The 13,450-nt window shown below is 48.5% G+C and overlaps 2 protein-coding genes across 3 annotated transcripts in view; both read right to left on the reverse strand.

Moving 5' to 3' along the window:
• The window catches only part of LOC102996245 (BOLA class I histocompatibility antigen, alpha chain BL3-7-like), a 19,968-nt gene extending 12,549 nt beyond the window's left edge, over positions 1 to 7,419 (reverse strand). Inside the window, 1 exon segment of the mRNA XM_055080024.1 lies at positions 7,304 to 7,419. Coding sequence (XP_054935999.1) covers positions 7,304 to 7,419 — 116 coding nt within the window.
• A 1,415-nt stretch (positions 7,420 to 8,834) lies between these two features.
• On the reverse strand, positions 8,835 to 12,474 carry LOC112064291 (BOLA class I histocompatibility antigen, alpha chain BL3-7-like). 2 transcript variants are annotated; one of them, XM_024121681.3, is made up of 8 exons: positions 12,155 to 12,310; positions 11,564 to 11,833; positions 11,087 to 11,362; positions 10,191 to 10,466; positions 9,962 to 10,072; positions 9,497 to 9,529; positions 9,309 to 9,356; positions 8,835 to 9,146 (listed from the first exon to the last, which is right to left on the reverse strand). In XM_024121681.3, the coding sequence occupies exons 1-8, from the start codon at positions 12,225 to 12,227 to the stop codon at positions 9,142 to 9,144; spliced, it is 1,092 nt and encodes a 363-aa protein (XP_023977449.1). In that variant the 5' UTR covers positions 12,228 to 12,310; the 3' UTR covers positions 8,835 to 9,141. The 2 variants fall into 2 exon arrangements, with proteins under 2 accessions (XP_023977449.1, XP_023977448.1); XM_024121680.3 differs by lacking the exon at positions 8,835 to 9,146 and having other exon boundaries at positions 9,184 to 9,356; positions 12,155 to 12,474.
• Between the last annotated feature and the right edge of the window lie 976 nt (positions 12,475 to 13,450).

Consider the following 13,450-nt stretch of genomic DNA (forward strand, 5'->3'; position numbering starts at 1 on the left):
TCTTTTTTCTTTATTCTGTTCTGCAGCAGTGAATTCCACCATTCTGTCTTCCAGGTCACTTATCCATTCTTCTGCCTCAGTTATTCTGCTATTGATTCCTTCTAGTGTAGTTTTCATTTCAGTTATTGTATTGTTCATCTCTGTTTGTTTGTTCTTTAATTCTTCTATGTCTTTGTAAAACATTTCTTGCGTCTTCGCGATCTTTGCCTCCATTCTTTTTCCGAGGTCCTGGATCATCTTCACTATCATTATTCTGAATTCTTTTTCTGGAAGGTTGCCTATCTCAACGTCATTTAGTTGTTTTTCTGGGGTTTTATCTTGTTCCTTCATCTGGTACATAGCCCTCTGCCTTTTCGTCTTGTCTATCTTTCTGTGAATGTGGTTTTTGTTCCACAGGCTGCAGGATTGTAGTTATTCTTGTTTCTGCTGTCTGCCCTCTGGTGGATGAGGCTATCTAAGAGGCTTGTGCAGGTTTCCTGATGGGAGGGACTGGTTGGTGGTGGGTAGAGCTGGGTGTTGCTCTGGTGGGCAGAGCTCAGTAAAACCTTAATCCTCTTGACTGCTGATGGGTGGGGCTGGATGCCCTCCCTGTTGGTTGTTTGGCCTCAGGCAACCCAACACTGGAGCCTACCTGGGCTCTTTGGTAGGGCTAATGGCAGACACTGGGAGGGCTCATGCCAAGGAGTACTTCCCAGAAGTTCTGCTGCCAGTGTTCTTGTCCCCACGGTGAGCCACAGCCACCCACTGCCTCTGCAGGAGACCCTCCAACACTAGCAGGTAGGTCTGGTTCAGTCTCCCCTGGGTTCACTGCTCCTTCCCTTGGGTCCCGATGCGCACACTACTTTGTGTGTGCCCTCCAAGAGTGGGGCCTCCGTTTCCCCCAGTCCTGTCAAAGTCCTGCAATCAAATCCCACTAGCCTTCAAAGTCTGATTCTCTACGAATTCCTCCTCTCGTTGCCATACCCCCAGGTTGGGAAGCCTGACGTGGGGCTTAGAACCTTCACCCCAGTGGGTGGACTTCTGTGATATAAGTGTTCTGCAGTCTGTGAGTCACCCACCCAGCAGTTATGAGATTTGATTTTGCTGTGATTGTGCCCCTCCTACCATCTTATTGTGGCTTCTCCTTTGTCTTTGGATGTGGGGTATCTTTTTTGGTGAGTTCCAGTGTCTTCCTGTCAACGATTGTCCAGCAGCTAGTTGTGATTCTGGTGTTCTCACAAGAGGGAGTGAGAGCACGTCCTTCTACTCCGCCATCTTGGTTCAGGCTCTGTATGACTTCTAATCTTCTAAACTTGTTAAGGTAGGAACTTCCCTGCTGGTGCAGTAGTTAAGAATCCGCCTGCCAATGCAGGGGACAGGGGTTCGATCACTGGTCTGGGAAGAAACCACATGCCGTGGAGCAACAAAGCCCGTGTGCCACAACTACTGAGCCTGTGCTCTAGAGCCCATGAGCCACAACTACTGAAGCTCGTGTAACTAGAGCCCGTGCTCTGCAACAAGAGAAGCCACCACAAGGAGAAGCCCGCAGAACACAATGAAGAGTAGCCCCTGCTTGCTGCAACTAGAGAAAACCCGCGCACAGCAAGGAAAGCCCAACGCAGCCAGAAAGAAAATAAATAAATTTATATTAAAAAATTTTTTTAAGGTGTGTTTTATGGCCCAGAATGCAGTCTGTCTTTGTGAATGTTTAATGTGAGCTTGAGAAGACTGTGTATTCTGCTGTTGTTGGGTGAAGTAGTCTATAGATATTGATTATATCCAGTTGATTGATGGTTTTTTCAGTTCAATTATGTCCTTACTGATTTTCTGCCTGCTTGCTCTGTCCATTTCTGAGAGAGGGATGTTGAAGTCTCCAACTAAAAGAGTGGATTCATCTCTTTCTCTTATCAATTCTATCAGTTTTTGCCTCACATAGTTTGACCCTCTGTTGTTAGGTGCATTCACATTAAAGATTGTTATGTCTTTTTGGAGAATTGACTCTTTTATCAGTATGTGACGCCTTTCTTGCTATTTCTGATAACCTTCCATGTGTTGAAGTCTGCTGTGTCTGAAATTAATATAGCTACTCTTGCTTTCATTAGACTAGTGTTAGCATGGTATATTTTTCTCTATCCAGAACCTCTGTGCCATGAGTTGGGTTCTCCCCATCATTCTGCCAGACCAGGGTTATTCCACAAGGTAGAAGCCCAGGGCCCAGCATCTTAGGGTGACCTCACCATCAGAGATAGAGGGATGGGTTGCGTGTGTCTTTGGGGAATCTGAGGGGCTGAATCAGAAAATTCAGACATTTTGCATCCCTCATGGGACAATCCAGTAGCACTCGTGTGACCATCCTGAGAACAGACAGGACAGTTGAGTTGGGGGGAGAAAGACACCACCTTGGACTTGGGGTCTGGGATGATCTCCTGTTCCTTGGATAGCTGTAAGTTCAGGTTGAGACAACTCAGAGTAAGAGGCTCCCGGTTTCTGGGTTGGAGAACACCACTTCTGGTCCTGCCCCGTGTGGGGGCCGAGTAACTCAGAAAAGCTGGAGTCAGACCTCCAGACAGATTGAGGGTGAGGTAGAGAACAAGGCCTGAGAGAGAGAAAGTCGCCCAGAGTACAGTGCCCATTGTTGCCGCCGGGGTCAAAGGGAACTGCTAATCAGTTACTTCAGGGATTGTCTTCCCCTCCATCCTAGGAGAGACTGGATGCCTTAGTTGTCCTGAGAGAAGGGCCGGCCCTCAGAGTCACTCTCTTGGCACAGAATCTGGAATCCCCAGAGGACTCTTCCCTGTGGTTCCAGTATCAGACATAATTGCTTTTCTTGGCTTCTTTTTCCTGACTTTTTTTCTATTTATCTGTCTAATAAGTATCTTATTAACATTAATCTTTGACTTAAGAAACATTCTAAAGAGGAACGGTTTCAACATTGTCTTGCTAAATTCTGACCCTGTTCTTTAGTAATTACTCATATTTCATCTCATAATTACTTCTAACCAAAATCACTGCAACATCCTCTATCTACACCCTTAACCCATAAAATCTGTTCCCTTCAGTCCTGTAAGTGAAACATGGACTGAGCTGTAATTGAATATAATAGTTAAAACCTTTGGCCACTCACCATACAGAAAAAATCTGGTTGCGCATTGCTTTGCCCCTGCTATAATGAGGATCGGAACATACAACGTCAGCAATCGACTTGTATTTGCTTGTTTTGACAGATACAGTTACAGGGTATAGGAATCTTGTGCTGTTTGGTCATATTTTTTTGAGAAAACATTCTTCTACAACTGAGCTATCAGAGCAAATATACCCACATCTCTTGAACCCAGCACTTTAAATAAGGGACGTTCTTCTTAGGCAACTAGCATCTGCTCCCATGTCTTGAGAATGCTAAACTACGTGAGTCTTGATGAGACCACCTCTCATTACAGAAGCCCAAAGCACACTTTCCTAATCTTTAATGTTGCTGGGGCATAGGCAGGCATCCTATTCTCTTGCAATCTGGTGCACTTATGCCAGATTTTGATTTAGGAGTTAGTTACATGCAGAACTACGGCCTGTTCTATCCACTAATTTCCTGAGACCATTCTCTCCTCAACTCCTCATTCTCATCTCTATATCCAGGAGAACTATACCCATCAGTTGGGTCTATGAATCCACCAAGACAGCTACTGCCAAACACACCTCTGGCTCCACCCCTGTGTGTATTCATTACTTCTTCCTCATCTGCTCTGCACCAGGTCACACCCCCTCTCCACTAGCTTGTCCTCATGCATGGTGTGTTCTCTTTAGGTACTGACAATCCCAACAATCCTGTCACCCCTGCGGACTCCCCCAGCTGCTCCTCCCTGTCACTGCAGCTCCCACACTGACTCCCAGCTCTCTTGGCGCAGAATTTGCAAGCAGGGAGGTACACATATCCCTCCCTCTTTACACTCTACAAGCCCCAGTAACGTTTAATAAATTTCCCTTTTTCTGAAATTAGCCAAATTTGTTTTCTGCTGCTTATACTTAAGACTACTAATTTAATATTAAGCTAAGTATCTATTTCTACCATCTCAAAACATAGCGGACATAAGACTGAACTTCAGGACCAAGTGACCTCCAAAAACTCATATACACCTGAACTTCAAATGGCTTCCACTCCCCCCTTCTTATTGCAAAAATTATCAGAACATAGCAGAAAGAAATAAACCATTTCCACTCCAGATAGGTCAAGTCTCATAATGTATCAATGGTAAGCAGGTATGAGTTGCAAAACATTTACTGTTTTCTCAGCTGCTTAGAAGGATGGCAGGAGAAATTATGTGACTGAAAAGGTGCTCTAAAAATGGATATGGATGTTGTAATCAATTCCTATTCGTGGCAGGGGCTGCAGTCCTATGATACAGTCACTCGTTCTCATACCTTTGTCTCAGTGGCAGGTGAAGAACCAAATCAAAGGCAAAAAATTCATAATTAGTACACATTTTAATAAGTACTTTAAAGACATTTCAATGATTCCCTTGTAGAGAAAGCAGATCTAGCGTTAGTACTCCCATTTTAGAGACAAAGCAGTGAGGACAAGAGACTCCTGACTACCATAAGGCTACAGTCATCTAAGTGCATTCAGAAACCCAGCAGGACCACCTAGCTGAGGCAGAGAGTTGGGAATGATGTAAAGGAGCAGAGGATCAATGAAAACACCGAGGGCTGTGCCCAGGAGGTCTCCTCTCAGGGTCTTAGCGTAAGTCTGGATCTCATGCAGTCAAGCCACAGGAAAGGGAAAATTCTCCCAGTGAAGGAAGGTGACAATTCATAGAGAAACTCTTGAGTTCTGGCATTGGTAAAGGTTACCTTCCCACCATCATAATCCAGAGCAGCTCCAGTCAGCCTTGGACAGTAGGACAGGATCTGGCAAGGCTCAGGGACGGTACATATAGAGACCAGCTGAATAGGTTCTGGGGCCTTTATGACAATGGGGGGAGACTCCTCAGGCGGCCAGGCCAGAAACTGCTTTTGACCTTGTGCTCATACTATTAGCAACCATATCTGGAAAATGAAGAGAACACAGAAAATTCAAGGGCACAGGCAGTGTGATGAGACTTGAGAGGGAAAAACGGTCAGGACTGAGATCACTGCAGCTGCACAAATCTGGGGAAAGGTTTATGGTTTTGAAATCTGAATTCTCAGGATAAAGAATTTGGATACATTAGTCACACGAAGACCTTCCTCTTTAAAACAAAAAGAGCTGACCCATAAGTAATGGAGCTTCATAGGAAAGCTGCAATTAACAAACTTCAGCCACTATCCCCTCCAGATGCTCACTTGTTTTATATTCCAGATCCCTCATCAATTTTCCTAGAATAAAAGTACCAAAGGTCATTAAGCAATTCTGACACCACATCTTCTGGTCAAATTCTCTTACTGTTGGCTAATATAACTTTAGAAGGTGACAAAGCACCCTGAAAACTCAAGTGAAATAGAGAAATCAATTCAGGAGACACCCAGAGCTGTCCAGTCTAAAGTGGTTCATGTAAGTACCCCGGCCAACCTCCGCTGAACCCACCTGGTGCTTCATTAAAGAGTACCTTTGGGCATATTCCCTGTTTTTTAACTAAATCCTAAACTTCTAGTCCTAGACCATACTATTTCTCTCCACTCTCAAAGATACCTCTTTTAGATTCATTCTCTCAGTATTCTTTAATTTAAAAAAAATTTTAATTGTGGTAAAAACACATAACATTTACCATCTTTCCCATTTTTAAGCGTATAGTTCATTAATGTTAAGCATATTTAACTTGCTGTGCAACCAATTTCCAGAACTCTCCCATTCTTCAAAGCTGAAACTCTCTACCCATTTAACAACATCTCCTCATTTCCCCCTCCTCCCAACCACTAATCTACTTTCTGTTCCTGTGGACTTGACTACTTCTGAGACCTCCCATAAATGCTATCATACAGTACTTGTGCCTTCGTGACTGGCTCACTTCACTTACCATAACGTCCTCAAGGTTCATCCATGTTGTAGCGTGTGTCAGAATTTCCTTCCTTTTTTAGGCTGGATAATATTCCATTGTCTGCATATGCCACATTTTGTTTATCCATTCATCCACTGATGGACATTTGGGTTGCTTCCACCTCCTGGCTACAGCGAATAATGCTGCTATGAACATGAGTGTGCAAATATCTCTTTGAGATCCTGCTTTTACTTCTTTGGAAAGTGGGAATGCTGGATCATATGGTAATTATATTTTTAATTGTTTGAGGAAATGCCACACTGTTTTCCATAGCCTCCCAATTTTCTTTTACCTCACTGTTAAATGTGAAATATCTTTTCACCAACTCTGAGACCTATTGACTATGATTCTGCTTTAGTCAGCACCAAACTTGTTTAAAATGCAGATTCTCATGCTCCCTTCCACCTGACCTCACTGTTAAATGTGAAATATCTTTTCACCAACTCTGAGACCTATTGACTATGATTCTGCTTTAGTCAGCACCAAACTTGTTTAAAATGCAGATTCTCATGCTCCCTTCCACCTGAGGTGTGCAGGTGATGCACAGGGAAGATCGGGACCCCCTGGTCTCTTTGCCGTCTAGACTCGGTGTTCAGAACCGTGCGGTCTGCTCGGGTGTGTGGTCTGATCAGATCGCATAGTGCTGTGGGGTCCAGGGTTCAGTCCTTGTCCTTCCTCTTCTGTAGCCAATTCTCCCCTGGTTACCTCATCTGTTCTCAAAGCTTTAAACCTCGTTTATAGGGTGTCACCTCCTCCAACTATTTCTCCAGCCAAGTCATCTCACCTGAACCCCAGACTCAGTTTGCACTTTCCTAAACCGAATGCCAATGCTGCCGCCAACTCAAATATGCTGCTTCCAGAGTCTCCCCATTTCTGCGGAAGGTGCCCCACATGTCTACTTGCAAATCTCAAAATTTGGGGTCTTCCTTCATTCTGCTCTCTTATAACCCCAATTTAATCCATTAGGAATTGCTGTAAAACGCCACTTTCAGCATATATCCAGAATCCAATCAGTTACTATTATCTTCCCTGCTCACACCCCAGACAAGCACCAGCATCTCCAGCCTGGACACTGCACCATTTCCTACAGTTTCCTCTATGGAATCTCTTGCCCTTCACCTCCTGATTCTGCCCAGCAGCCAGATGTTTCTCGAGAGTAGTCACACCAGGTCAATCTTCTGTTCAAACCACCTTGTAAACTCCGCATCTTACTCAGACGAAATCAAAACCCTTGTAATATTGTCTAGGTCTATATGATCTGTCCGGACACTGGATCTCATCTCAATTCCTCTCTCCTGCAGCTACGATGGCCTCCTCACTCTTCCTTGAACACGCAGACACTCTCCTGCCCTAGTGCACTGGCACTGGAGGCTCCCCTGCCTGGAGAGGACTTGCCCCAGACATCCTCGTGGACATTCCTTCCTGTCCTTCGCATCTTTACTCAAAGGTCACCTTCTCAATGAGGCCCGCACTGACCACCCTAGTAAAACAGACATCATCCCTGTCCCCACACACTTACACGCTGGGTCACCTTCCTCACAGCACTTACCAACTTTTAATGTAAACACTTCCCTCACTTACTAGTCTCATAGTGCACACTCTGCCCTTTCCCCTAGAACATATACTCCACATGGCTGACAAGTTTTGTCTGTTGTTAGTTCCCTGAGGTTTCCTAGATGCAAAAATAGTGTGTCATGTATCTGGCACACAAAAATATCAATTGAATGAATGATCAGTGTAGAGCACCTCCCTATTCTAGAGACAGTGTCTTTACTAACGTGACCTCAGGCCTCATGCTGTCTTGTGGCAGCTACAGCACAACATCCATTCGCAATGACATCAATGCCGCCTGTACTTTTCTCACAAGGGCTGATCTCCCCTCCCTCCCACACCAATCAGTCTGCACACCACACACCACGCTCCTTCTCTCTTCAGAAAAGAATATCCTGCACTTATGCGTCCTATATTCCAACGTACCATGACTGTTACACTGTGCTTTCTAAATCCATCAGTTTGGATTGGAGTCAGCACTAGGCTTAGAAGATCTAAGGGCAGAAGAGGGGCCGGGCTGCAGAGAAGAGAGAAATCCAGCAAGAATTAAGTCAAGATGAGAGACTATTGGGTCCCTTCTCTTTGCTAATTCCAGAATCTGGTTCCTTTTAAAGGATGGGGAAAAGTTGGAAAGAAGAATCCAGCAAACATCTCTAGAAGGAGGGCAAGAGCTGGATGAGGCTGAAAATTGCTCCCTTGATACTACTGAGAATCCTGTGTGCAGGGCCCCCTTGGCTGTGGGGACATGTCTGATTCCTGCTGCTCTCAGAGATGGGGACACCCAGAGAAGAATGAGACCAGAACTCTGCACATGAAAAACAAGTCATTATTCCAAAACAACAACTAAATAAGCAAAATATAAACACACACGATAAAGACAGGGTCCGAGGATGGGAGCAAGGCCCGAGCCAAGGCTACCTGGTTACAGGAAGCCCTTGCTGCCCACAGTCCAGGAGACAGTACAAGGCCCAGGTGATTTCTGAGCCTCTGAGATCACAGGTCCTGGTGGGACAAGGTTCTACTGAAGTGACGAGGACAAAGGAACAGAGAAGATGACCTGGCAGAGCAGTGACCCACATCAAAGCCCACGATGCAGTGAGCACAGAGTGGGCACAGGCTGTGTCCATGCTCAGCTCCTCACAGCCTCCTCCTGTCCCGCCTGCAGCAGACTCAGCACAGCAGGCACATGGATTCTGGAAGGTTCTCACTGCTTCCATTTATTTCCTCTCTGAAACTTTAGGAATCCTCTCCTTTATTATCCCATCAACCCCTCATGGCAGGAATTAGAAAAAAACAAAATTCATATATAGATTTTATTTCCAACACGCAAGTCAGACATTATTACTCAGTGCAACACGAAGTTAAGACAAGGATGGAGGTGGCCTAGGCCTGCCTCTGCTGGAACAAGCAAGTGGATCAGGGAAGAGAACACAGGTCAGGGTGGGGAGGGGTCGTGGTGGGCAGGGGTGGGCCAGTCTCCCCACCTCCTCACATTATGCTATGAGGATCACAGACACATTCAGATGCAGCTGCAGAAAGAAGAGTCAAGGGCTCCGAAGCCACAAAGTGGGACCGTGCATCACTCAGTCCCCACGAGGCTGCTGTCTCACACTGTGAAAGAAAATAATCATGAACAAATTCAGGTCAGTCATGTAAGTGTTGACCTTCCCAACAGCCCCCACATGCTCAAATGTCCCACTCAAAGATCCCCACCACCCGGGGCATCCCCTCGGCCCCAACACCTCTCCCAATCTAGGCCCTCCAGGGTCTCACCTTTAGGATCCGTGAGAGACACATAAGAGCCCTGGGCACTGTCACTGCCTGGGGGAGAACAAAACCAGGATGTGGTCAGAACCCACAGGAGAGAAACGAGAGAAGGACCTTTAGGAGGGTGAGCCCCCCATGGCCTCCTGTCTGCACCCTCACAAGGGTCTCAGGAATCACACCCCCTCCACACTTACTTGCAGCCTGAGCGTAGCTCCCTCCTTTTTTACCTGTAAGAAGAAAACATCACGTGAGAGGCCAGGGAGAAGACTAAGTTGTGAGATCCTAGAGGAACCCCCTAGTCCTGCACCATAGAGAACTTTCCAGAACTGTTGACCAAAACCCATGATAGGATCAGGAACACGAAGAAAGGAGATGAGGGGGACTGAATCAACTTCTGCCCTCCTGGGGGTCTGTCCTCAGCAGGGACCTTCCCTCTGTGACCTTCAAGTGCTGGTAATCTGGTCCCCAACTGGAATTATGAAGGTGAAAAAAATCTTTCATTTCCACATGTGCTTTACGAAAGGATAAGTGCCAGTCTCCAGACGGGCAAGCAATATTTCTGACTGGTACTGCCCAATAAAAACGCAGGCAAGCTTCTACCTGGGCTTGAAACTCCCCAGTGAGACAAGAAAACTGAGATCCCTCCCTCCCGTCCCTACCTGAGTGCTTCTTCCTCCAGATCACAGCTCCAGCCACCACGGCTCCAGTGACCACCAAGAGAGCCAGGCCAACAATGAGGCCCATGATGGGGACGGTGGGCTGAGGAGGTTCTGTGGAGGAAAGGGAAGGGGCCCTGACCTCAGGCTTGAATCCCGACCTTGCTGAACGTGTCCAGAAGGGCTCCTGCTTTATCTGAGAGGAAGCTCCACCCTCCATGTCCCTCCTTACCCCATCTCAGGGTGAGGGGCTCCTGAAGCCCCTCGTGCTGCACACGGCACATGTATCTCTGCTCCTCTCCAGAAGGCACCACCAGGGCCGCCCACTTCTGGAAGGTTCTGTCCCCTGAAGGCCTGGTCTCCACAAGCTCCATGTCCTGGGTCTGATCCTCTCCATCACGCTGCCAGGTCAGTGAGATCTCCTCAGGGTAGAAGCCCAGGGCCCAGCACCTCAGGGTGACCTCACGGTCAGAGATGGGGTGATGGGTCACGTGTGTCTTTGGAGGGTCTGAGGAGGAAGAATTAGAAAATTCACACTTAGTGTTACCTTCATGGGCCACTGAAGCAGCATCATGTGACCATCCTGGGAATGGACAGCACAACAGGTTTGAAAAGAAACAGCAAAAACACCAGACACCAGCCTGGACTCCGGGGTCTGGGAAAATCTCCCAGTCCTTGGAAAGTTCTAGAATAAGGATGAAAGCCAAGGTAGGAGGCTCCATGTAAAGGGGAGAATACAGAGCAATGGTCCTGACTTTGGTGGAGGCTGAATGACTCAGAAAAGCTGGAGTCAGGCCTCCTAAGATGTCCTCAGGCTGAGAACAGGCCTTGAGAGAGAGAGTCATGGTTCACAAGATGGGGGTCAGGGTCAAAGGGCGCCACTGGTCAGTTATTTCAGGGATGGTTTCCTGTTTCTTCCCCAAAGAGACTGGATTCCTTAACCGCCTTTCAAAGAAGTGAGGCCACCGGCGAGTCACTGTCTTCTACAGAAGATGAAAACCTGGACGGATTCCTCCCTCTCCTGACAAGAAGTTGGGGCGGTGTTCCCACAGGGACCCCATTTCCTGCCCTTGTGGGAAGCCAGCTCCAACCCGAAGGGAGACCAGGGAGGCCCGCGGCCCCTGGTACCTGCGCGCTGCAGCGTGTCCTTGCCGGTCTCCAGGTATCTGAGGAGCCCCTCCACGCAGGTGCCCTCCAGGTAGTTCCTGACTTGCTCTGCCTCACCCGCCGCCTCCCACTTGCGCTTGGTGATCTGAGCCGCCGCGTTGGCCGCGGTCCAGGAGCTAAGGCCCTCGTTCAGCGCGATGTAATCGGCGCCGTCGTAGGCGTCCTGTAGGTACCCGCGGAGGAGGCGACCGTCCGGCCCCACGTCGCAGCCGTACATCGTCTGGATGGTGTGAGACCCTGACCCCGCCCCGACCAGCCGCAGCGATTAAACCCAAACTGAAAATGAAACTGGGTAAAGTCCCGCCGTTTCCTCCCGAGTCGGGGGGCCGGGCGGGTCCCGCAATGTTGGGGTGACCCTCGGAGCCGGAGACTCGGGGCGACGCCGGCCGGTCCCTGGGGATGGGGGTCGTGACCCGGACCCGGGCCCGCGTCGCTCACCGGCCTCGCTCTGGTTGTAGTAGCCGCGCAGGGTGTTCAGGTCCACTCGGAAAACCTGTGCGTTGTTCTTGCAGGTCCGCGTCTCCCGATCCCAGTACTCCGGCCCCAACTGCTCCACCCACGGCGCCCGCGGCTCCATCCTCGGATTCGGGGCGTCGCTGTCGAACCGCACGAACTGCGTGTCGTCCACGTAGCCGACGGTGATGAAGCGGGGCTCCCCTTGGCCGGGCCGGGACACCCCGGTGTAGAAATACCTCAGGGAGTGGGAGCCTGGGGGCGGGGAGGGGTGAGACCCGGTCCGACCCTCCTCCCGGCGCGGGTCCCCGGGTCCGAGGTGACGGGGGCGGGAGGGGGAAGGGGGCGAGGGGCTCGGGAGACGGAAAAGGTGTGGAGGTCGGAGAATGGCCGGCACCTCGTGGGGAGAGAAGAGGGGGCGGGAAACTAGGGAGGGACAGGCTGGGACCGGGGTGAGGGGGCGGGTCTGGGCCGGGGGCGGCGGCGTGGCTCCTTCCCTGGGAGTCCCGCCCCCACGACCCCCGAGGTCCCCTCGCCCTCCCCGCAGAGGCCGTTGTCTCCCGACCCCGCACTCACGCGCCCAGGTCTCGGTCAGGGCCAGGGCCCCCGAGAGCAGCAGGAGGAGGGTTCGCGGCGCCATGCCCAGCATCCTCGCGGTCTGGGCAGAAACTGAGGGCGGCGGGTCGGTGGAGACGTTATAACCGGGAACCGCGGGGACGCTGATTGGCTTCTCCAGAACCGGCCACGCAATGGGAGTGAGAAGTGGGGCCGCGTCACGAGTGTCCGGGCGGGAGGGCCCGACACAGGTTGTGAGAGAGAAAGTGAAACTCGGGGCGACGGGGAATCCCCACCACGGAGCGTCCCCGTCCCAGAGACCGCCTGACACCCTGAGAGCCTGAGAGCCTGCCCCTCCCGGGACCTGGGACTTTGCCTGATCCCTCCCCTCCTGCACCGAGAGCTCTTTGTCACACTGTCTCCCTGAGTCCTGGCCCAGGGACTGTGTAGTCAGCGATTTTCACAACATTGTGGTCAGAATATTTATACAGTCTTACAAACTAGTGACGACCCCAAAGATAATTTTGTTTATGTGGATACTTCTATCGATACTTTCCAAAGTAGAAATATAGAGCTTAAAATTTTTTAATTAATTTATTTAGAATAATATTAATAACCCATGATTTAATATGAAAAATAACTACTTCCCCAAATAAACACGGTAGTGGGAAAAGTGGAGCTTTTCAGATTTTTATATTTTTTGCAAGTCTCTCTCTTTCTTGTCTGTCTCATTAGAAGACCCCTGGATGTTCATGTTTGCTTCTGTATTGAATCCGTTATTTTGATTGAAGTCTATGAAAATAAAAAGGCCCACACATATGTAGGAGTAGTATTTTTAAGAACCTTTTCAGACAGTCATGGATGTTAGTCTTTGATACAAAAGTAAAACTACACAAGTGGTAGGTTCTCAAAGGTTATTTTCAAAGTGGACCTGAAACAATATCATTGAATATTTCCTATTCTGTTACGTTAAAATCCGTAACCCTGTTTTGCACATTGAATGTCTCTTGTACTAACGTAAGATTTTTAAAAAGTAATACGTTGTTTCACTAAGTTATATAGATCTTCCAGTGTCAGTCATTCTTTCAAGTAAACATTGTATACCATGAAGAAGAGGGTAGTTCAGGTCACACAAATTATTTTCCTTGGGACATAGAACTTTGGAATGTAGCAGAAGTGCTTGATGGGTACTTCCCATGTCATCTTAGAAGATACTTTTAAAATGTGGAATAAGGGAGTTCTCTGGCAGTCCAGTGGTTAGGACAGAGCTGTCACTGCCATGGCCTGGGTTCAAGGGTTCAATCCCTGTTCAGGGAA

Source organism: Physeter macrocephalus, chromosome 18 (genome assembly GCF_002837175.3).
Source record: "Physeter macrocephalus isolate SW-GA chromosome 18, ASM283717v5, whole genome shotgun sequence".
Lineage (NCBI taxonomy): Eukaryota > Metazoa > Chordata > Mammalia > Artiodactyla > Physeteridae > Physeter > Physeter macrocephalus.

What these genes read in the sequence shown, in the direction of transcription:
- LOC112064291 (XM_024121680.3), bottom strand. Translation starts at nt 12,227, where the DNA reads ATGCTGGGCATGGCGCCGCGAACCCTCCTCCTGCTGCTCTCGGGGGCC. An exon ending in GCCCCTCACCCTGAGATGGG is followed by an intron (nt 10,073 to 10,190) that starts GTAAGGAGGGAC and finishes TTTCCTCCACAG; the next exon opens with AACCTCCTCAGCCCACCGTC. An exon ending in CTGGAGGAAGAAGCACTCAG is followed by an intron (nt 9,530 to 9,961) that starts GTAGGGACGGGA and finishes TTCTTCTTACAG; the next exon opens with GTAAAAAAGGAGGGAGCTAC.